This window comes from Trifolium pratense, linkage group LG3 (genome assembly GCF_020283565.1).
Source record: "Trifolium pratense cultivar HEN17-A07 linkage group LG3, ARS_RC_1.1, whole genome shotgun sequence".
Taxonomy (NCBI): domain Eukaryota; kingdom Viridiplantae; phylum Streptophyta; class Magnoliopsida; order Fabales; family Fabaceae; genus Trifolium; species Trifolium pratense.
Genome location: NC_060061.1, coordinates 53,480,384 through 53,502,834, shown reverse-complemented (window position 1 = coordinate 53,502,834; position 22,451 = coordinate 53,480,384). Strand labels below are relative to the sequence as shown.

At 32.9% G+C, this 22,451-nt stretch overlaps 2 protein-coding genes across 2 annotated transcripts; both read right to left on the bottom strand.

Moving 5' to 3' along the window:
• Positions 1-5,287: 5,287 nt before the first annotated feature.
• LOC123916153 (probable aquaporin NIP-type) lies at positions 5,288-6,356 on the bottom strand. The gene has a single exon (XM_045967534.1). The coding sequence runs from the start codon at positions 6,274-6,276 to the stop codon at positions 5,449-5,451; it is 828 nt and encodes a 275-aa protein (XP_045823490.1). The 5' UTR covers positions 6,277-6,356; the 3' UTR covers positions 5,288-5,448.
• Positions 6,357-11,610: 5,254 nt separating this feature from the next.
• On the bottom strand, positions 11,611-22,280 carry LOC123918330 (probable glucan 1,3-beta-glucosidase A). The gene is given in 9 exon segments (XM_045970347.1): positions 11,611-12,417; positions 12,620-12,960; positions 19,951-20,100; positions 20,531-20,700; positions 20,802-20,957; positions 21,097-21,294; positions 21,481-21,534; positions 21,536-21,604; positions 22,116-22,280. Coding segments are annotated over 9 exon segments (1,455 nt in total). The 5' UTR covers positions 22,251-22,280; the 3' UTR covers positions 11,611-12,235.
• Positions 22,281-22,451: the final 171 nt, after the last annotated feature.

Here is a 22,451-nt window from a genome sequence, read left to right as displayed (position 1 = left end):
TTTTTACTTAAATTAAGTTTCATATTATATATACGCAAGATAATTATACTTGAATGTAAGACAAGCAAACAACAAGCTGCACCGCTACCCTTGATAATATATCATTACTTGCTTTCAATTTTGTTCCCCTCCAATTTAGAAGGCAATGGATGGAATATAAAATTTGTTTCATCCCATCATAAAATATTCAAACAATAAAATAAAAGATTTATTTCATTCCATTCTATTCCACTTTATTCTGCTCTGTTCCATTCCATTATATTCCATCAATCTAAACAGAGTTTCAGGTATATGGGTCACATCTCTTATATATCCAATATTTTATCCATTCATAATCGATATGAGACATAATTATCCACACTTAAAATCTAACAATTATAAAACATTATTAAACAGTATAACATTTAAGTAATATTAATAATGAATCTCGTTAAGAAAGCAATCCTAAATAAGTTAGCTATATATTATTTTCAACCAAACCCTAAATTATAAACCTATCAAGTAGTAGACAAGTACTTGGAACTTATTGCCAAAGTACTAACTTAATTTCTTATCATATTGCCGACTTTGCTGTCCTGAAAATTATATATTATAGTTGCTAAAATAACTTCCTCCACTGCTGTACTTGTCCTCTACATAATGTGTTAGTTTGAAACCCACTATTATAAACCGTTTTATTAAGGGGACTGAATTTTGGTTATAACCTTAGACCCGATCCGCATTTGGAGACAATATAATACAATATGAAAGATTATCGTTCTGATCGGTAAGTTCAATAAGATAGCTTATAATTTATTGGACTAGCTTATAAATTTGTTTGATAAAAATTGATGTGTTTGGTAACAGGCTTATCTAATTAGCTTATAGTATTTTTTGAGATGTTATTCAAGTAGCGTCTGAGTTTATAGTTTTTTACATTTTATTTCATTTTTACTCTTATTAATTTTATTTATTACGCCCTCCGTTCCAAAATATAAGAACTCATTCTTCATTGCAGGTATGTCAACACATAATTTTGATTACGAATTTCTTTAATTCTCTATTAGTAAAAATTATAGAAATTTGATATATATTTTAAGGCTCTGAATACGGATATTTTATCCACCGCGGGAATGTGGATGGGGGAAAAGCTCCTCCGAGGACACTTCACGGTGGAGATCGGGGAAGTATCCACTGCTCTACGGATTCCCCGATCCCGACCATATTACTAATTTGTCAACTTTTGTTGGATAATTGTCTCAATCAATATTTCGGTTATATATTAAAACAAAACCAATTGTTTAAAAAAAATATTTTTCATCTTATTGTAAGCCCAATTTTTAATATTAAAACAAAGCCAATTGTTTAATATAAAAATCTAAATTAAGCAAATTTCTCAAAGTTCCGTCCTCTTTATGGTAGCAAATTTAGTTGAGGTGGATTCATTATACAGCATGGCATTAAGTTTGCACACAAAGATGAAAAGACAAAGGTGGCCAATGCCAGTAAGGACCATTTTCCATTTTCAAATTGAAGAGTCTTTTTCGTTATTGTGGATTTGAAATTCCTACCCAAACATAAGAAAGCTAGTTCTTCTTTAATTGCCCCAAAGATGTGCCACACATGTGCAGTGTGTGGTAACCAAAATTTGAGCTAATCAACTTCTTTTATCGGATAGAGTGGATACTACTTCAATTGGTTTGAGCTAATGATGAAAGAAATTACACAGTAAAGCTCTAGGATTTAAGTCCTGACGAGGTGAAAAAAGCTAACACTAACATTTAATTATCAACTTTGGTCATTTCAAAAAAAAAATTGTTTATATTTTGTTACCGATAGACTAAGTTAAATTCGTATCATGGACATATATAATTTAAGGGCTAGTATTACGGTGAACAATCATCATAAGTGATCTACCGTAAATTAATGTTTAAAATTATTAGAAATTTTAATAACCGTCAACAATACTACTTTTAAGAGTAAAAAACTTACAATTCATAATTTTTACGGCTAAAACAATAACATAATTTGCATAAGTTGAATAAGAATTATATTTTTATTTTATGTTGTTTTAATCAAATTGATAATCATTAACTTGTACTAATATGTTTATGTCATTGTTAAAATTTTTAATATTTTTAAGTACTAGCTTACGATGGATCAAATTGTATTGGTGATTCATATTAGAATTTTTCATCATGTAAATATAGTGAGAGGAGAAACGCTACGTTTCGATTTTGGATTGGTTTGCTTGTCCCGTGGATTGTCTAATAAAGTCTTTATAAAGGACAATGTAATGGGTATATGGGTACCTATATATATTGTTCTCATAATAATTCAACTTCACGAAAAATAAAAATCATAGTATAGCAAATAGGTGGGAATTATGAATTTATAGGTATAATGATAATGATAAATCCATTTTTTAACAGATATATAGTAGATAATTATTATATATATATATGGAGACATATGATGTAACTTGGACACTAGTGTGGGATGTTGCATGAAAAGAAACCAGTGTCGTGTGATGGGGTTGGAATTGTATTATTAAGTGAGAGAATATAAATTGAAAATATTATTGGTTAAGATGAATATTTGATTAGCTAGGGGGATTGTGATTTGTAAATAATATGGAGATGGAGATTCAAGAACCACAATGACAGAATCAAGGTTGATCAATAGTAGAAGAACACGTATGCACAAAATTGAATAAGACTTTTACTTATACCAAATTAATTAATTCAACTTTTGTTTACAGCCTTTCCTTTATATATGTGAATATGTTAACAAGAAAAGAGATTGTGATATGTAAAGAGTTGAAATTCAAGGAAATTGAGAGAGATTGTGATTAGTAAAGAATTGAGATCCAAGGAAATTGAGATATCTAAAATCTAAAATTTCAATAATATGAGGAGACACATTTTGATTTGCAAATTTCATTAATTAATGCACACATAGATGTTTTCAGCCTTCCTAGATTAGGGTTTGTTTTTGACTTTGTAGGTAGCATTAATGAATGATGTTTTAGTTTTATTTTTTGATTTTTTAATCCTCCGATTTTCAGTAGAAAAGTTTTTTTTTTCTTCAATAGAGCTGATGGTCGAACTTAAGACCTCATGTATACTACTCAAATCTCTCATCACTAGATCAAACTTCTGATAGACCGAAGTTCGACTCTTATAGGCAACATTATTAATGGTGTATTAATGACTAGTCAGCCGTACAAGTACAATTTTACCCTCAACTTAGGCGCATGATCAAAATATTAGCTAATTAAGTCCATAATGTACATGAAAATCTATTCCCCTAAAATTATGGTGATGTTGGACGTGGGTGACCCATATGGAAGGAAATAACTTAACAGACAAGCGGTTTTTGCTTGTAACTCAGCCTACAAGATAGTTATCGAGTATGTTGGTAATGTTAGCCACGTGTTTGTAAAATGTAAGTGGATAAAAACCGTGGCAAATATATTTCTTGTAGCAGGACTCTAGGAACCCTAAAGATAATTTCAATTCATATGATCAATCAAACAAATTTTATCTTTTTCATTTTCCTTTATTTTTTTTTTATAAGCATCTTCTTAGGTAGTTGTTTAACCTTCTATGCTAAATACTCTTTGGAGTAGCCTTGTTGCAACAAGACCATTTTATACTTGTTAGGACATAACCAACTAATGGCTAACGAATAGGTCAAATTCTCTTAATTTGTGAACAAATTTGGTTGATGCGTGGGGTGACTAATCTCTCAAATCTCTCCTCATAATTCAGCATGGCATTAAGTTCGTATACAAAGATAACCAAACAAAGGTGGACCAATGCCAGTAAAGACTGGTTTCCATTTCCAATTGTAGGGCCCTTTTAATATTTAAAGATTTGCAATTTTCGTACCCATACATACATATGAAGGCTGCTGGATCTTAATTTAATATGCCCTAAGATCAGTTCCTAATTATTAAACTTATTTGTAATATTTATTTGTCACTTTTATTTTATTAAGGTCACTTAATAATATTATAAGGTCGTGTAAACTTTCACTTATGCTTAAAAAATGTTTACATTTAACTTATATTTTACAAACGTAAGTAAATAAGTAATATATTCTTTAAGAATTCATAAGATTTTATTTTATGGTTAATTTTCTTTACCAACTAATTGATTAAATAGAACAGAAATTCAGTTATTTTATTCATTCTATTGGAGCTCCGCGGGGAGCGTCGGGATGAGGACCGGGAGGAAAAAAAACTCTTTGTGGTGGGGAACAGGAACAGGAACGAGGGGCAATTTGAGTGGTGGTGCGGAGAGTGAAGAAGTACTTGCAAGCTGGAGATAAGTGTAATTAGAGACCAAAGCCCAAAGCCTAACAGAATTTTAATAAAAAATTTCAAGAAAAAAAAACTAGTTGGGCCAATGTTTCTTTTTGCAAGGAAGTTCGTTAAAGCCCAAAAGATTGTTTTTGCTTAAAACTAAATAAATACAAATGGATCCCTACAATTTAGTTTTCAAAGACCTAAGTGAGATTTACTTTTGTCACCCTATCAGTTACTCGCATGTCCTATGCTTTTTTCGTTTTATCCTTCCGTTACTAAGTAACAGACGTTATAAAAATGTGAAATTTTTAAAAATGGAGAGTTATAAAAGTAAGGTATTTTTAGAGCATGAGTTATAGGGCATAATCAGCGAAGAGTTATACATATATTGACACTTGCATATGAGTGTTTTTGGTAAATAACTTGTATCTGAGTTGGTAAATAACTTGTACCTGAGTGAAGCAGTGGACGAGAGGTTTCTATTTAATTTTAAGAAAATCCTAACAATTGACGTTATGTTGCTATTTAAAGAGTAAAAATAGATTGATCTTTGTATAGAAAAATTTGTATTTCTTACTTTGACAAATATTTGACTTGTATATTCAAAACAAATGGAATTTAATTTAATTTTTAATTATATTTTATTATAATTATATGTATTATTTTTTTAAAAAAATGGAATTTGATTTTTAATTGTTTGATGTCATAATTTTTTTTATTTTTTTATTTTTGCTTTATACACTTGTATATATTATATACCGTTCAAAATCGACCAAACCCTTAAACTCAAAACATAATACTTATAACGGTTCGACCTTTAGTCCGATTTTGATTAATAGTGATTTATTAACAAAAGATTTAATAGTGACAAATATGAGTGTTCATGAAATTTTTTTTTTTTATGTTAATCGTCTAGTTCTTAGAGATTAACCACCTGAAGTCAATTTCGTTAATCATTATAAACAACTCTAATATCATAAAAATAAAAATAAAAACTAAACCAACATATAAACTTAATGCAATAAATAATTTTGTTACACAAAAACTCAAACACGTCTTATTAAACAAACGGTCTAAGAACCCTAATTACAACAATTTCCATAAAATAAAAGCAAAGCACACTCAACTAAATTCAAAATTAAGAAAGCACTCATAAATCAATCTACAACTATGCTCCTCAATGGTTGTTCTGGTGTAATCTCTGAAGATTGTTTATCTATTGCTAATTCTGATGGTGACTTATCTGCTGATGATAACTCTGAAGGTGGCTTGTAAACAGATCTAAGAAAGTTATAAGCAAGTGCTCCAGCTATGGCTCCAACAATTGGACCAACTATATATATCCATAACCCTTTATAAATATGTATCACAATTGCCGGACCAATACTTCGTGCTGGATTCATCGATGCTCCAGATACAGGTCCGGCAATGAAAAGATTCAACATTATTGTCATTCCAACCGCGACACTCGCGGAATCATCAACCGCTCTATCATCTGTTGTAACAGCTGAAATCACAAACATTAACAAAAAACTTATAATTATTTCGACAACTAGAGATTGACCGTCCGATCCAACTGGTACCGTTCCAAAATAAGATTTTGGTGTTATATCAAACATTAGAGATAATGTGACACTCGCGAGGGTCGAGCCAAGTAACTCAGCTGCGATATAAAGTGGAGCTTCTAGAATTGTTATTCGGCGAAAGATGGCCCAAGTTATGGCAACGGCTGGATTGAAAAGGCCACCAGAGATATGACCAACGGAGTAACACATGACGGTTACAATCAACCCCCAAGTGATACAAATCCCTGGGAAAGTGATTGAGCCATAGATTTTATTCACTGCTACGGCGCCACAACCGGCAAAGACTAGAAAATATGTACCAATAATTTCTGCAATGACTTTTTGTATTAAGGTTATAGCACGGTTTGATGAACAACAAAGTTTCAAGACAGAATTGTTGCCTTGATGTTTGTTGGCCATTGATGCTAATTTCTTAAGTCACATGTGATTGGAGAGATAGGTGCATTGTGTGTGTATATATAATATATATGGATAGTTTGCAAAAAGTATCTAAAAGCTAACCCAAATAATTGTATAAGCTGCCTATATGAAAACAAAATAGATAAATTGTAGGGAGGGGGTATAATAGGTTAAGATTAAGAGATAAGGTGATGTGTATGTTCGACTACTCTACTTACATTCATTATAACCAATTCTACATATTGATGTGTTCAAATTAAAGTTTTAACATATCATTAGTTGGTTTGGTGCTGGACTTGGTAGGAGGCTGAAATCACTTGATGTCAGAACTAACTTCCGAACAAGATTAAAAGGTTAAGTGAGCCGGATATTGGTGGTAAAAAAAATATTATGAGCAGTTTGTTGTTACTATTTTTTCTTATTTTTATAGAGTGAAAAATATTTTATTACAACCGCAACAAAATACAAATAGACAGATTACATTTTTTTTTTCAGTTGAGATGGATAAAAATTACCTTTTAAGTAAAAATGAACATAAATACTTATAGTTTTATGTAGCAATTTTCCTAGCTAGTTATCAAAACTTCATATATAATTTTAATAAGATTTGTGTGATGTTAAAATGTGTTTGAGCCTAGATGTTTTATGGCTAGGGCTGGCAATGGTTTCTGCAATCACCTTTTGTATGTTTAATTTATAATTATAATATTTTTTATAAGTGTTTGACTCTTATTGTTAAGAGAAGATTCTCTTTTATTATAGTTACTTTAAATAATACCGTTAGAGTACATGTCACATGTTCATATTTTTTTTCATTTAGAAAAAAATGTCTATGTTAATAAACACGTACGGTGATTTCTTGGTAATGTTGGACAAGGTGTAAAAAGGGGTACCGGGTACGTTAAAAATCGTAAAAAATGAATGCAATAGAGTTACATTCTTCTTGGGATTGATGTTGGTTTTTCTGTATGTACTGTTTTTACTTTTTAGGAGAACGTTAACATGTGCACCAAAAGCACATGTTAAGGAAGCAAAAATAGAAAGTATTAAATGTTGAAGCATTAAATTTTAACTTTTCAAGCATTAAATTTTTGTATCATTAAAATTTAAATTTCTATATTAAGATACCTTAACATGTGCCTTATATGCACATGTTAACAACACCCTACTTTTTATTCATATGTTGGAGCAGTTAATAGGGCCTACAAAAATTTGTACTCCCTCCGTCCCAAATTGAATGAACTAGTTGACTTTGGCACACATGTCAATTCATAACTTTGATGATTAATATCTTTAATTGTATAATAGTAAAAATTATAAAAAGTTGATATTTTAAAAATACTCATCGAGACGAATCCAAGAACATCTTATATGTTAATATTTATTTTTACTTATTTGTAGAAAAACATGGTCAAAACTATATGTGTGAATAGTGTATAACAATCATCAACTGACTCATTCAATTTGGGACGGAGGGAGTACAAGGGTAAAGAGTCAAATGATGTTTCTATAGCGAAGGATTTAGATACTTTCTTGTTGATCCTCTTTTACTGTTTGTCTTGTTAATCATCTTCGTTGTATTTCTATTGTTTTTCTTTCAAGATTGCTTGATTTTTCTTTACAATTTCAGTTAGGCAGGAGAGATGACATAATACATTAAGATACGAGGAGATCCAAATTTGTGTAGGGAATTAAGTTTCAAGTATTGTTAGGGAAACAAATCTTAACTGCATGTTTGGTAGGAGAGAAAAACAGAAGAGAAAAATAAAAACACAGAAATCAATCCATATACTTAAAAAAAGTTTTTTGTTATTATATTATTATATATGTACATATTTTCACAATTATTTACCGGTGACAATTTCTTAGACACAACATAAATTCTATTATACCAACCTAACTAATTCGTTATTTAATTTTTTTTAGTCAAAAAAAAAAGAAAAAGTTTTAAAGACATATATTTTTACGATTTAGTTGACATATATTTCGCTTCTACCTGTGTCTAACTTATATCTAAAAAAAAAGATTTATTTTTTGTTATGGTCAGTTTGTTAATAAAAAATATTTGCTGCTGAAAAAAAAAAGTGTTTTGTGTTATGGTGAGTTTGTTAATGAAATATTTTTATTGCTACTAAAAAAATTAAGAATATTGTTGGTATTATAAAAAGTCCACATCAAAACTCATGTATTATAGATATAGATAAATGAGTAAAATAATTTATTTTTCATATATGTATGCCTATAACTATTTGAAAAGACATTTGAATTCGAATTAATAATTAACAATCTTTAATTTGTTTTGCATTGTGTGGTGTTTCTGACTTGTGAGAATGATGGTGCTTGGGCTTCTGAGTCAATAGTTCACAATTTTATATATCATGTGACAAAATTTGTGTGGTGCCACTATAAATTAAATTCAAGAAAAAAACAATAAAATCTAACAGTTAAAATATAAAGAGATAAGTATATATAACATATATTAAAAATGAATAAGACATATCAAAATAGTCTGATAAGTGATAAATAATTGAGTCCCTTAACCATTTGCTTTTGAGTTTGATTCCTGACCGGTGCGTATGAAAAAACATTTTTTGAGAGAGATTAACTCCTTAAATGGATCTTAATTATCTCGAGGAGATTAGTCTCTGCTGAGTTTCAAAAAAAAAAAGAAAAAAAATAAGACATGTTCTCGTGAATGTAATTTAATTGACAAAAACAAAGGTTAAAATCCCGATCGCAGTTGTGGGAAATCGAACCGCGATAAATTTCTTTTTAGTTGTAAGAATTTAAGTACTAGTACATCTTTTACTTCTTTTTGATTCAATCCTTGATTATAAAAAAACATCAAAAAAACCTTTTAGTCAGACTCAAAATTAGTAGCAAAAGCCCTTTCTTTTACAATGTGAAGATTTCATATTAACACTTAAAAATAGTAGTTGCCCACATATCTTATTTTGATTGAGAAAATCAGCAATAATAGCATAATCATTGTATTTAAGTTTTTGTCATTTTTTAACGGATGAGTTTGGACCATAAAAATGGAAATGGACTTGCTCTGTCTTGTCGAAAAAGAAATGTCGTGTTATTTGGATTTTGGTGTCAAAAATAAATATCGCTAACGAATCATGGAATGACACATGGGCACTGTTCTCTTAGTTGTCTGAATTGACAACCCATGCACAACAACTCTTTTGTTTTTTGGTGGCTACACATGTACAACTTCTACATTTATCCTTTTCTAGTTTATTTTATTTTATTTAAATTAAAATGCTCTTGCTAATATCAACCGACATCAGAGAATCAGATATTATTAAATTAATTATATGGGGGTGTTAATTAAATTATTCAAAATTTTGACATGTGAATTAAAAATATTTTTTTTGACTCAAATATATGGTTTTGTTAAATGTACACACTAAATTATTTTTGGATCATGTATATGCTTATTTTCCAATATTAAATCAGTAACTATTATCATAACTTATTTAAACATATTTATATATGATAAAAAATTTGTCTCATTTTTATCAAGATTTGTCTCATTTATTCAGCATATAATAGAACTATTACCAAGTGAAGCTGGTACTAGTTGATAAACTAATACCATTTTATTAGCACAATAATTTCTCTCTAAAATTATGAGTGAATTTCAAATGCATTTGAGAGAGGATAAAGTCAATTCTTCCATTTGTTATGAGAAGAGTCCATATTTTGAGATTGTTTGAAAGCTAAGGTAATCAGCTAAAATGTGTCAACTCTTGCAAAAATAATTTTAATTGATAAAATAGCTCTCATCAACTCGGCATGAAGTGAATAAAAGACCAATATTTAAAGCATAATAATCTCAAAAATTAACTTGATACTAGTATCTAAATACACCTCCACAAGCTGAAATGTCGGGACTAACAAGAGTTGTTCCATCTAATTGTTGGGTTTCAAGTGTGAGTGATTAAGTTTCACATCGACTATGTATGTATGGGAAGAATGTTAGATTTATAAGAGATGTGACTCATTAACCTAATGCCTTAAGATTTTAGGTGAAGATGTGGCGTATTCATCTCTTGTGATCCTGGAACATGGATCCATTATTTCTGCCGAACTCCCCCGAACTCCCCAACACTAATGACCGACACTAACATGATCCAAAGAAAATACAAAGCTGATGTTTAGAAATGTTTTTTTTTACTAAAAAAAACATTTGGAGTTGTATGATTTTGAAATGAGAAGATCAAACATAAAAGAGTACTATATGGTAGGAAACCTTAATTTTTGAAATGTAAATTTGTTTTTACTCATAAATGATGGAAGGGGCAGTGTACGTGTTGTTTCCAAAACACATGTCGATCAAGTTATTAACATGGACATGTGACTATATATATATTGAGACGCTGCAAAAAGATACCATTGCCATGTCATCGTTGGAGTTGTATTATTTTATATAAGGGAGAGTATAAATTTAAGATACTATTATTTGAATGTGATGTGATGAATATCAATTTGTGGGGATTGTGATGCATAAGTAATATTAGAGATAGAGATAGATTCTTCACCAAAAAGAGAGAGAGAGAGAGATATATAGATAGATTCAAGAAACAAAGTTGGAAGCCACGTATACGTATAATTGAATAAGACTTTTGCTTACCATTTTAATATTCAACTTTTGTTTAAAGCCTTTCCTTATATATATGAACATGAAAGGAGATTGTGATTTGTGAGAAATTGAGATTCATAATGGAAAAAAAAAATGTAAAATTTCAATGATAAGAGAAGTAATGGAAGGATTTAATATATTTTACAAAAATGTTTAACTATATTTTTTATCACACAATCCAACACTTACGCTAACAAGAATGATATATTTTTTGCAATTTAAATCTTTTTTTAAAAAATTACGTTTTTTTTATTAAAGGGCTACTTTTATATTTTGCATCTAACCTCCAAAAACTTAAAGACGGCCCTGAAATGTAGTATAGAAATTCTCTAAGTATAAGCTTAAAAACTTAGTCGTTTCATATTGTTTTGCCACATGCTACTCATCTATATAATGAATATGGATAAACGGAGAAAGTGTAAATGGAGCACAGTTACACTCTCCAAAGTGAGAGGGTGTACTTACACAGACACTTTGATGCCAACATAAAAGAGGGAAAGGTAGGGTTTAATTGAAGTGTAAATTGAGTTACTATTCATACTTTATATAGTATTGAGCTCGATTTGATAACAAATGACTTCTCACGATAAGATCATCCTCTTATCGTTTCGTTTTGTTGGCGGTAAATATTTTTATGAAATGTCTTTATCTCGATTTCATCCACTTGATCTCGTCTAATTTAATTTCTGATACAACATATATATCATATTCTTTATAAAGGGGTTCTTGGAACAGCATATACCTAGTTTTCAAGTCCTACCAAGTAACCAAGAACTTGGATGATCTTAACTGCTGCTAGAACATTGTTAAGGCTTGTGATTCTGTTTTAGCTAATTTAAGGTACTCTCTCTTTCATGTATATGACAAGACAAGACTTGGCCATTGTAATGTGTAGTTTTAAAAGGCTGCTTAGTTAGAAGCAGTGTTTCAAAATAGCCGATATAGTGGCGCTATAACATTATAGTGTAGCTGAATTTGAACAAACTGCTATTGTTCTGCCATACGCGCTAGTACAAAATATTGTCAAATAGCGGTTATAATGGTGTTAAGTCTATAAAAAACCTATAACGAGACCTTATTTATTAGACCAGGTCACTAAGTGAGTTAACAATGTAACATTTATTAAGTCATCTTCTTTTTAATCATACACGAAACTGAGTTAACATGTCATTTTTAACCAACTTAAAAATAGGCAAAACTGCAATAGTGATATGTTTAAATAATGTTTCAAAGTATACATCCACACTACACAAATTATTCAAAAGTATGCATTCTGATGAAAAAATATGATAACTTTTTCATGTGTATCTAGAGCTTTATGTAACCATTCTCGATCATCCACTTGAGACTCCAATTTCCAAACTGACATTTATAGGACCAATAAGCCCATCCAAATGTTGCATCAGAATACACATCCAATTGGGATAGGGCATATCTTTGGGAGTCTCTTTTAGATGCATCTCGTAAGCTCCATTCTCCAGTCCATTCCCCTAGCAAAAAAAATACAGTTTCAGACATATTGATTCAATGGTGAGACTTATCGATAACAGGTTTGTGCCTAGTAAAAGAATTGTTTGCGTATCGCTCAATTGTCAAGCTAACTTGTTTCCTTTTTACGATGAAATCAAATGAATGATAGTGCTCGACTCAATATATTTAGAACAATAAAATTGGTTAGGATTTGGTTTTTACCTACAAAAGTAAGAGCATTTGTTGAAGAGACACCTCTAAGATCTGAGGATCTATCATTTCTTATGAAGTCAATATTTTGTTGAACATTCATGTTATTGAAACCATCCCAAAAAAGATTGTAGTAATGCACATCAAGGACTACATTGTCGAAGCCACTAACAAATGAGAGTAGAACTTTGGAATCTTCACCCAATGGGTTTGACATGATCACATAAGCATTTTGGCTGTATTTTCTCACAGCATCATAACCTGCCTTGTAATACTTCTTGAGGCTATCTAGGTTGACACCTTGTGGCTCATTCATTAGCTCTATTCCTCCTAAATTTGGGTGGTTACCATACCTGTCAACAAATTCAATTCAAGTATAAATAAAGCAAAAAAAAACATCATACATCATATATGATTGTTGGAACTTTGTTGAACAAGTTAGCAACTTAGCTACTTGTATGATGAACTTGGCATAGATGTAAACACAAGTGAAAGAACTAAAGGTGTGAATTTGAAAAAGTTCACATTTAAGTCCCACATTGGATGGGTCACTACCTTTAGTAGTGTTTATATACCACTAAGTGGCAACCAAGGGTGTGCCCTTGGGGTACCCACTTTTGTAAGAAAGGGAGACCGCACACAATGTCGAATATCACACGCGCCGCCGCCGCCGTCCGGCCGGCTCGGTTCGGGCCGGGCCTGGGCTTGGTGATATCTTAATTTTTTAATACTCAGAAGTGATAAAATTAATTAATAATTAATTTTCACTAAGTGTGACCGGTTCAACAAAAACGCACATGTTTTTTGTGCTTAATGTTATTAATTTGAACTCAGTCATAACTGAGATCCCTGAAATCGTGGCCATGTTTTTGATGTGCTGGCCCTGATTCTCTCACTTCTTGCTCCACATCAGTTGCATTCTTTCCCTATAAATACACATCAGTTCTCACAATTGTTTTTCACGTTAAAAAACTGCAACTCTCTCTTCTCTCTCTTAATATTCTTACTTCAAATTCTTTTTTCTTGTTGTTTCAGAGAAAGTGGTTTACCACTTCGAATTGATATTTGCATATCAATCTAGACTGGTTCGTAGTAACCATCGGAGGTGTTTTTCTGGCCGTTTTCTACAGTGCAGTAGTTAACGGTATTTCGCTTGAATTGGCTGTTTTATCCTGGGGACTTCACGGTTGATAGTCTACCTTGCACAATTTGGGTAGTGCCGTGAAACGTCTTAAAGAGAGCGTATCGAACCGCGACTCGGCCGATAAATTCACAGTTGCTATTATTTTCAAAAACGATTTTCAAAACCGAAAAATAACAATTTTAAGACGTTTCAAACTATCATGGCAACTGAAGAAGTTATCGGTAATTCTGCTGTTGGTAATACTGAGAAACCATTTATTTTTGAAGGTCTTCATTTCAAACTTTGGCAACAAAAGATGTTTTTCTTTCTAACTTTGAAAAAATGTGCCTACGTTCTGAAAGAGCCTATTCCTGTTGTTCCTGAAATCCCTGCTGCTTCTGGTTCAGGAACAAAGGAACAAACGGTTACCAACGGTGAAAAATCTGTGTCTGGTGAAAAAGATAGTGACACAGACCAGATAAGAGCCCAGGCTTTGCAAGCTGAAAAGGAAAAACAAATTTGGATCAGTCATGATTATGTTTGCAAAAACTACATAATTAATGGACTGGAAGATGACCTGTATGATTACTATAGAACATACAGTACTGCTCGTGATGTTTGGGAAGCATTGTCAAAGAAATATGATACTGAAGAGGCTGGTGTGAAAAAATATGCTGTGAGTCGGTACCTGAAGTACCAGATGGTGGATGAAAGGTCTGTAGAGGTGCAGTCTCATGAACTCCAGAAAATAGCTCATGAGATAATAACAGAAGGTATGCCTTTAGATGAACAATTTCAGATTGCTGTGATAATAGACAAGCTGCCCCCTGGTTGGAAAGATTTTAAAAATCAGCTTCGTCATAAAACAAAAGAATTTTCCATCGAGAGTCTGATTACTCGTCTTCGCATTGAAGAAGAGGCTCGAAAACAAGATCAGAAAGAAGAAGAAAAAATTCTCGTTGTCTCCAACAACAAAAAGAAATTCGGTGCGGCTCTGAAGCCTACGGGCAAACCTCTTAAGAATCAGAACCACAATCAAAACCGGATTAAGAATGGGAACCCACCAAGGGCCCCATCTGTAAGGCAGCAACAGCCTCCACCTCCTCCTGTGAATGAATCTGGTGAATTCCTCTGTTTCAATTGCTGGAAACCAGGTCATGTAGCAAGAAAATGTAGAGGCAAGAAAAGGCCTAGACCTGCTGCTTTGAATGCTCAGGTAAATGCTACTAATGAAGCATATACTGCTATGATCACCGAAATTAATATGGTCGGTGTAACTGATGGATGGTGGATAGATACTGGCGCCACTCGCCATGTCTGTTATGAACGTGCTATGTTTAAAACATACACGAGTGCTGAGAACAAGAAAGTGCAGATGGGAAATGCCCACACTTCTGATGTTGCTGGTGTTGGAGAAGTTCAGCTGAATTTCACCTCAGGAAAGACTCTGATTCTGAAAGAAGTTTTACATGTTCCTGAGATGAAAAAGAATCTTGTTTCTGGTTTTCTTTTGAATAAGGCTGGGTTTAGTCAGACTATTGGGGCAGACTTGTATACCATCACTAAGAATGGTACTTTTATTGGGAAAGGGTACGCCACTGATGGCATGTTTAAATTGAATGTTGATTTGAATTTGAATAAAATTTCTACTTCCGTTTATTCCTTGTGTGATTTAAATGTTTGGCATTCTAGACTATGTCATGTTAATATTCGCTCTATTTCAAATTTAAGTCACTTAGGATTAATTCCAAAATTAAATTTTGATAATGTAGAAAAATGTCAATTTTGCAGTCAAGCTAAAATTACTAAAAGCTCACATAAATCAGTAATTAGACAATCTGAACCTATGGAACTTATACATTCTGATATATGTGAATTAGATGGAACTTTAACTAGAAATAACAAACGCTATTTTATCACTTTTATAGATGACTGTTCTGATTATACATTTGTTTATTTAATGAAGAATAAAAGTGATGCATTTGATATGTTTAAAGTGTTTGTTAACGAAGTTGAAAATCAATTTAATACGAAAATCAAAAGATTTCGAAGTGATAGGGGAACTGAATATAATTCTAGTTTATTTAATGAATTTTATAAACAACATGGAATTATACATGAAACGACTGCACCATATTCCCCTGAAATGAATGGTAAAGCAGAAAGAAAGAATAGGACTCTTACTGAACTTGTCGTTGCTATTATGTTGAACTCTGGTGCCGCTGCCCATTGGTGGGGGGAAATTATTTTGACTGTTTGCTTTGTATTGAATAGAGTCCCCAAGTCTAAAGAAATGATCTCTCCATATGAGACATTAAAGAAAAGGCATCCAAACTTGTCTTATTTGAGAACTTGGGGATGTCTAGCATATGTCCGTATTCCGGATCCGAAGCGAGTTAAACTTGCTAGTAGAGCCTATGAATGTGTATTCATTGGTTATGCTGCAAACAGTAAAGCATATAGGTTTTACGACCTGAATGCAAAAGTGGTCATAGAATCTGTTGACGCAGATTTCTATGAAAATAAATTTCCCTTCAAATCAAGAAATAGTGGGGGCACCGAACAGAGTAATATTCCTAAACAGAATCACATTCCTGTGATACCAAATATGGATAGCAATGATGAAGTAGAAACAGAACTCCGAAGGAGTAAACGAGTAAGAGTTGCTAAAGATTATGGGCCAGACTATGCGGCCTATACATTAGATGAAGATCCTACAAATCTTCAAGAAGCCTTGTCATCAATGGATGCTGATCTTTGGCAAGAAGCTATAAATGATGAGATGGATTCTCTTGAATCCAACAAGACATGGCACTTAGTAGACTTGCCACCAGGCTGCAAACCAATTGGTTGTAAATGGATTTTGAAAAAGAAACTAAAACCTGATGGTACTGTTGATAAATACAAGGCTCGCCTTGTAGCCAAGGGTTTTAGACAAAGAGAAAATATAGATTTCTTCGACACTTTTTCTCCTGTCACGAGAATTACATCCATTCGAGTACTTATTTCAATTGCTGCGATTTATAACTTAGAAGTACATCAAATGGATGTTAAAACTGCTTTTTTAAATGGTGACTTGGAAGAAGAAATCTATATGGAACAACCTGAAGGGTTTGTAGTCCATGGCCAAGAAACTAAGGTCTGTAAATTAGAAAAATCTCTTTATGGTCTCAAGCAAGCACCGAAGCAATGGCATGAAAAGTTTGATAATTTAATGGTATCAAATGGGTTTAAACTCAACGAAAGTGACAAATGTATTTATTACAAGTCAGATAACAACATTTGCACTATGATATGTCTCTATGTGGACGACATGCTCATCTTTGGATCAAACCTTTCTGCCGTAAATGCTGTGAAATCATTGTTGTGCAACAACTTTGATATGAAAGACCTTGGTGAAGCGAGTGTGATTCTAGGAATCAAAATCACTCGTTCTGAAAAAGGGATTTCGTTAGACCAATCTCACTATGTGGAAAAGGTTCTAAAGAAATATGGATACTTCGACTGTAAAACTGCAAATACTCCTTGTGACGCCAGTGTAAAATTATTTAAGAACACTGGTGATAGTATTAGACAGTCTGAGTATGCGAGCGTCATTGGCAGTCTTAGATATGTCACTGATTGCACTAGACCCGACATTGCATATGCCGTGGGACAGCTTTGCCGGTTTACCAGTAGACCTGGTAATGAGCACTGGGAAGCTATAAATAGAGTCATGGGATATCTTAAAAAGACCATGAACCTCGGATTACATTATCTGAGATTTCCTGCTGTACTTGAAGGGTACAGTGATGCTGATTGGAACACCTTGTCAGATGATTCCAAAGCAACGAGTGGCTTCATTTTTAGTATAGCCGGAGGAGCTGTATCATGGAAGTCTAAGAAACAAACCATCTTGGCACAGTCCACTATGGAGTCTGAGATGATAGCACTAGCAACTGCTAGTGAAGAAGCAAGCTGGTTGAGATGCTTGCTATCCGAGATTCCCCTATGGGAAAAGCCAATGCCAGCTGTGTTGATCCATTGTGATAGTACCGCGGCTATCGCAAAAATTGAGAACCGTTATTACAACGGTAAAAGACGTCAAATAAGACGAAAGCACAGCACCGTGAGAGACCTGCTCACTAAAGGTGCTGTTAGAGTGGATCATGTACGCACTGATGATAACTTAGCCGATCCTTTGACGAAAGGACTAGCTAGAGAGAAAGTCTACAATACATCTGTTAAGATGGGACTAATGCCTACTGTGAATTACTTATGATGGTAACCCAACCTAAAAGACTGGAGATCCCAAGAATTAGGTTTCAATGGGTAAACAACAAGTCATGAGTAATAGGGAATGAACATGCAAGTATAAGAAGCATGTATCCTGAAGTGAAAAAGGATGAGTTAATAAAACTCTTAATGAAATCTATACTCTGTGTCAGAGGAGTACCACACTTCAGGGGTACTTTAGATAGACTCACCTATATGAATGTGGAACTGAGGCCGGTTCCTATGGAGTTTATGGGGCGAACTCCTAGAACGTTCATGAAACTGGGATATACGTGCAGGGCCAGAAATGCACGGGCTGAGAAAACACCTTAGGAAAAGGTTATGTGCGGGTTTGAGAAAAATCTGAGATAGAGTTCAAGACAAGCGTCACTCTTGTTAAATCGGGCTCTTACTCGCTATGTAAAGGTTCAAGACAAGCGTCACCTTTGCTTATGCATAATCTTAAAGAAACGTTTATCGTTACTTCTGAAACAACTTTTTTAAATTCAAGTGGGGGATTGTTGGAACTTTGTTGAACAAGTTAGCAACTTAGCTACTTGTATGATGAACTTGGCATAGATGTAAACACAAGTGAAAGAACTAAAGGTGTGAATTTGAAAAAGTTCACATTTAAGTCCCACATTGGATGGGTCACTACCTTTAGTAGTGTTTATATACCACTAAGTGGCAACCAAGGGTGTGCCCTTGGGGTACCCACTTTTGTAAGAAAGGGAGACCGCACACAATGTCGAATATCACACGCGCGCGCGCCGCCGCCGTCCGTCCGGCCGGCTCGGCTCGGCTCGGTTCGGTTCGGGCCGGGCCTGGCCTGGCCTTGGGCTTGGTGATATCTTAATTTTTTAATACTCAGAAGTGATAAAATTAATTAATAATTAATTTTCACTAAGTGTGACCGGTTCAACAAAAACGCACATGTTTTTTGTGCTTAATGTCAAGTCAAACGGAATTATTACCGTTATTAATTTGAACTCAGTCATAACTGAGATCCCTGAAATCGTGGCCATGTTTTTGATGTGCTGGCCCTGATTCTCTCCCACTTCTTGCTCCACATCAGTTGCATTCTTTCCCTATAAATACACATCAGTTCTCACAATTGTTTTTCACGTTAAAAAACTGCAACTCTCTCTTCTCTCTCTTAATATTCTTACTTCAAATTCTTTTTTCTTGTTGTTTCAGAGAAAGTGGTTTACCACTTCGAATTGATATTTGCATATCAATCTAGACTGGTTCGTAGTAACCATCGGAGGTGTTTTTCTGGCCGTTTTCTACAGTGCAGTAGTTAACGGTATTTCGCTTGAATTGGCTGTTTTATCCTGGGGACTTCACGGTTGATAGTCTACCTTGCACAATTTGGGTAGTACCGTGAAACGTCTTAAAGAGAGCGTATCGAACCGCGACTCGGCCGATAAATTCACAGTTGCTATTATTTTCAAAAACGATTTTCAAAACCGAAAAATAACAGTTGAATTTAAGATAGTTCTAAGGCAATTATGAATATAATACATAAGATAGGTGACTCGTATATTTCATGTCAGAAGTTTTTGTATGAAGATATGATGTTAACATGGGCGTATGATGTATCCCACACGTGGCATGTTTTGTTGGGACTGGAGGAGTATCTCATCACGAGCAACAACTGACTAAATACATTAACTACGAAGAGACTTTGACATCATATCTCAACTCAAAATCTAAGACATTGGACCCACTAAAAGAACAACATTCATTTGCTACACTTTTTTCCAATGGACCCAGCCCGGCCTTGTTGGAACAACTACAAAAATTCTTGGTATGTTTTGTCGGTCTGCATATCTTAGGAAACACGCGAACATGAATTTGAAATTCAAATTTTGAGAATAGGTCATTTCTATCTAATGTAAGACTAATCACTCATATTTAAATTCCAATATAGAGAAAAAATTAGACTAGTACGTAGATACAAAACCTTTTTGCCAAGAAATCTATCACAGAGACTGTCTGAGGTATGTAAGAATCACCCCATTCTATATATCCATCTCTTGTCCCACTATGACTATTACCATTTTGAGATCCTTCAACAGCATGCAAGTCTACAATCACTTTCATCCCATGATTTCTGTAATTTACAAAAGTAAATACTTGATTGGTAATCATGAAACATTATTGAAAATATATTGATGTTGCACAAAAATAACATGTTTAAATAAAACTTTTAGTACCTTTATTTTGATTGATTTATGATTTTAGGTCCTCTATTTTTAAATTTGAAAATATAGCCCAAAATAAAATATCAAATTATCATGAATATTTTTTTACACCCTACCAATTTTCTAGTGCGCACTGTAAAATTACCAAAATATCATTGTACGCTACTTAAGTAGCAGATATGTAAAATCTTGAAAATTTCATGTTAGAGGGTATTTTTTTTTCTTCTAATTTTTACAACATCTACTACTTAAGTAACAAAAAATAAAAATGTAAATGAAAAAAGCGCGCGAGAAATACATAGAGGTCCACAAGCTCTCAAATATCATTTAAAGACGTACTGTGCCCATGTGAAAGCATTATCAAGTGCAGCCAAAGATCCCCCAACAAAAGGCTTAGGTGGATTTGGATCTTGGGCAATCCACCATCCAACAGGAATTCTCACAGCATTTAATCCATTTTGTGACATGAATATGAAATCATCTTCAGTTATGTAAGAATTCCAGTGATCCTATAAGGCACACAAAACTCAAAATTAAGATGATTTGAAAATCCAACAAAGAATTTCAACAAGTCATAATTTCTTATAAAAAAGTTTATTGTATTTCTCACCCTTAAGACTTGAGGAGCTTTAGCTAGGCCATAACCATTAGTAAGTTGGTACTCTCCATCTAACTTATTTATGACATTCATACGAAAGACTGATGGATCATTTTCGTCCCAACTTGTGCCTTGGTAACTTGCTCTCACTGATGTTTGTGATTCAACCTTCATAAATATATGGTCAAAATAATTAAACTTTATATTTTAAGGTGATGGAAAAATAATTGGTTTGTTAATAACTTGATTAAAAAAAAATCGCAATTGAATAGCTTGATAAGGATGGACTAATAATAATAATGAGTACCTGCAAAAATAGACCATTTGATGCTTTGATTCTAATTTTGAAGGGATCATCATTGTTCCTTATAATCTGAAATGTATCTTGGTTGCTAGGTGAATCTGAAAAGGCTACAATTGTGTTGCCTCCTCCTTGATTATTTAGCCCCACAAATTTTTTGTTAAACACTCTAAAATTGAAGGATGAGTCATTCACCCTCCAAAGCTACAAATTAATGAGCAAATAATTTAGAACTAATTAGAAAAGGGTGATTAAGAATATTTCTAAAGTTCTTTTAAATTATAAATAAAAATGAATTAAAGGAGGTTGACGTATTTAGTTTGAACTAAATACGTCAATTTTTTTAATTAATTTTTGTTTATAATTTGAGACCGACGGAATATTACTTACTTTGAATGTTTCCCAACCAGAAGCTGAAGTACGGTTGGCTACAATAGCAGCTAGCTCCTCCCCCATCTTCAGCGGCAAGAAATGTATGAAACTTTGTGGACATAAGTTGTACTTGATTTCCATCCTAAATCAGCATATATTAAAAAGTAAAAACACACACATACACAATTTTTTTTTTCTTTTGAAAGACAAATACACACAATGTAGTTGTATTGTATCAAAGCATGATTTCCCTTCTTGGTGGAAATTTTAACTTCTTAACTTTAGTATAAGCTTCAAAAAAAGTACTACATTCGTCGTCTTTAAATAAATGAGACTTATAATCATGTGTTCTAAAATCGAGTGTTAACATGTAAATTTCGATTTTATAATTTTTTGTGTGAAAATGGTATTAAATCAGTGGTAAAATTGATTTTGGTGAACTCCGTGGAATCGCATAAATTGGGCAAGTATGTTTTGATTTCACGAGTTTACTTTTTAAGAAAAAGTGAACACTCTTGACTCTTGTACATATCGTATTCTGATAGGTACATACCCAAATAAGATGTGTACGGAAAGAATTCACCTTAAAAAAATCCAATTATAAATAAACTTATGCTCTAATAAACTATGAAATGATTATATGGGAGTGATACCAAGAGATCTTTGTTGACAATTCCATCAAAGAGAGAAGGTTGTTCCATCCACCCTTCAACCACAAGCCAGTTTCCTAGATTCACAGCTTTGTATGGAGGATTTGGTGCAAGCAAATTAGAGTTTTGAACTTGCATTTTTATTTTATTTTAATGATCTTGCATTGCTTTGTAACCTAGGATGGTATATATATGGGGGGTTCAATTATATCAACTTATTGTATTAGAGTCCAGTTTGGCTGCGTTGGCCACTATCCTATTTGAAGAAGAAAAAAAAATGCAAATTGCTTAATTTTATATATATGTTTGGCTTCAATTTCTTCAATTGAATAATGATTA

Bases quoted from the DNA above. Each gene is read 5' to 3' on its own strand.
- LOC123916153 (XM_045967534.1), bottom strand. From the start codon at position 6,276: ATGGCCAACAAACATCAAGGCAACAATTCTGTCTTGAAACTTTGTTGT.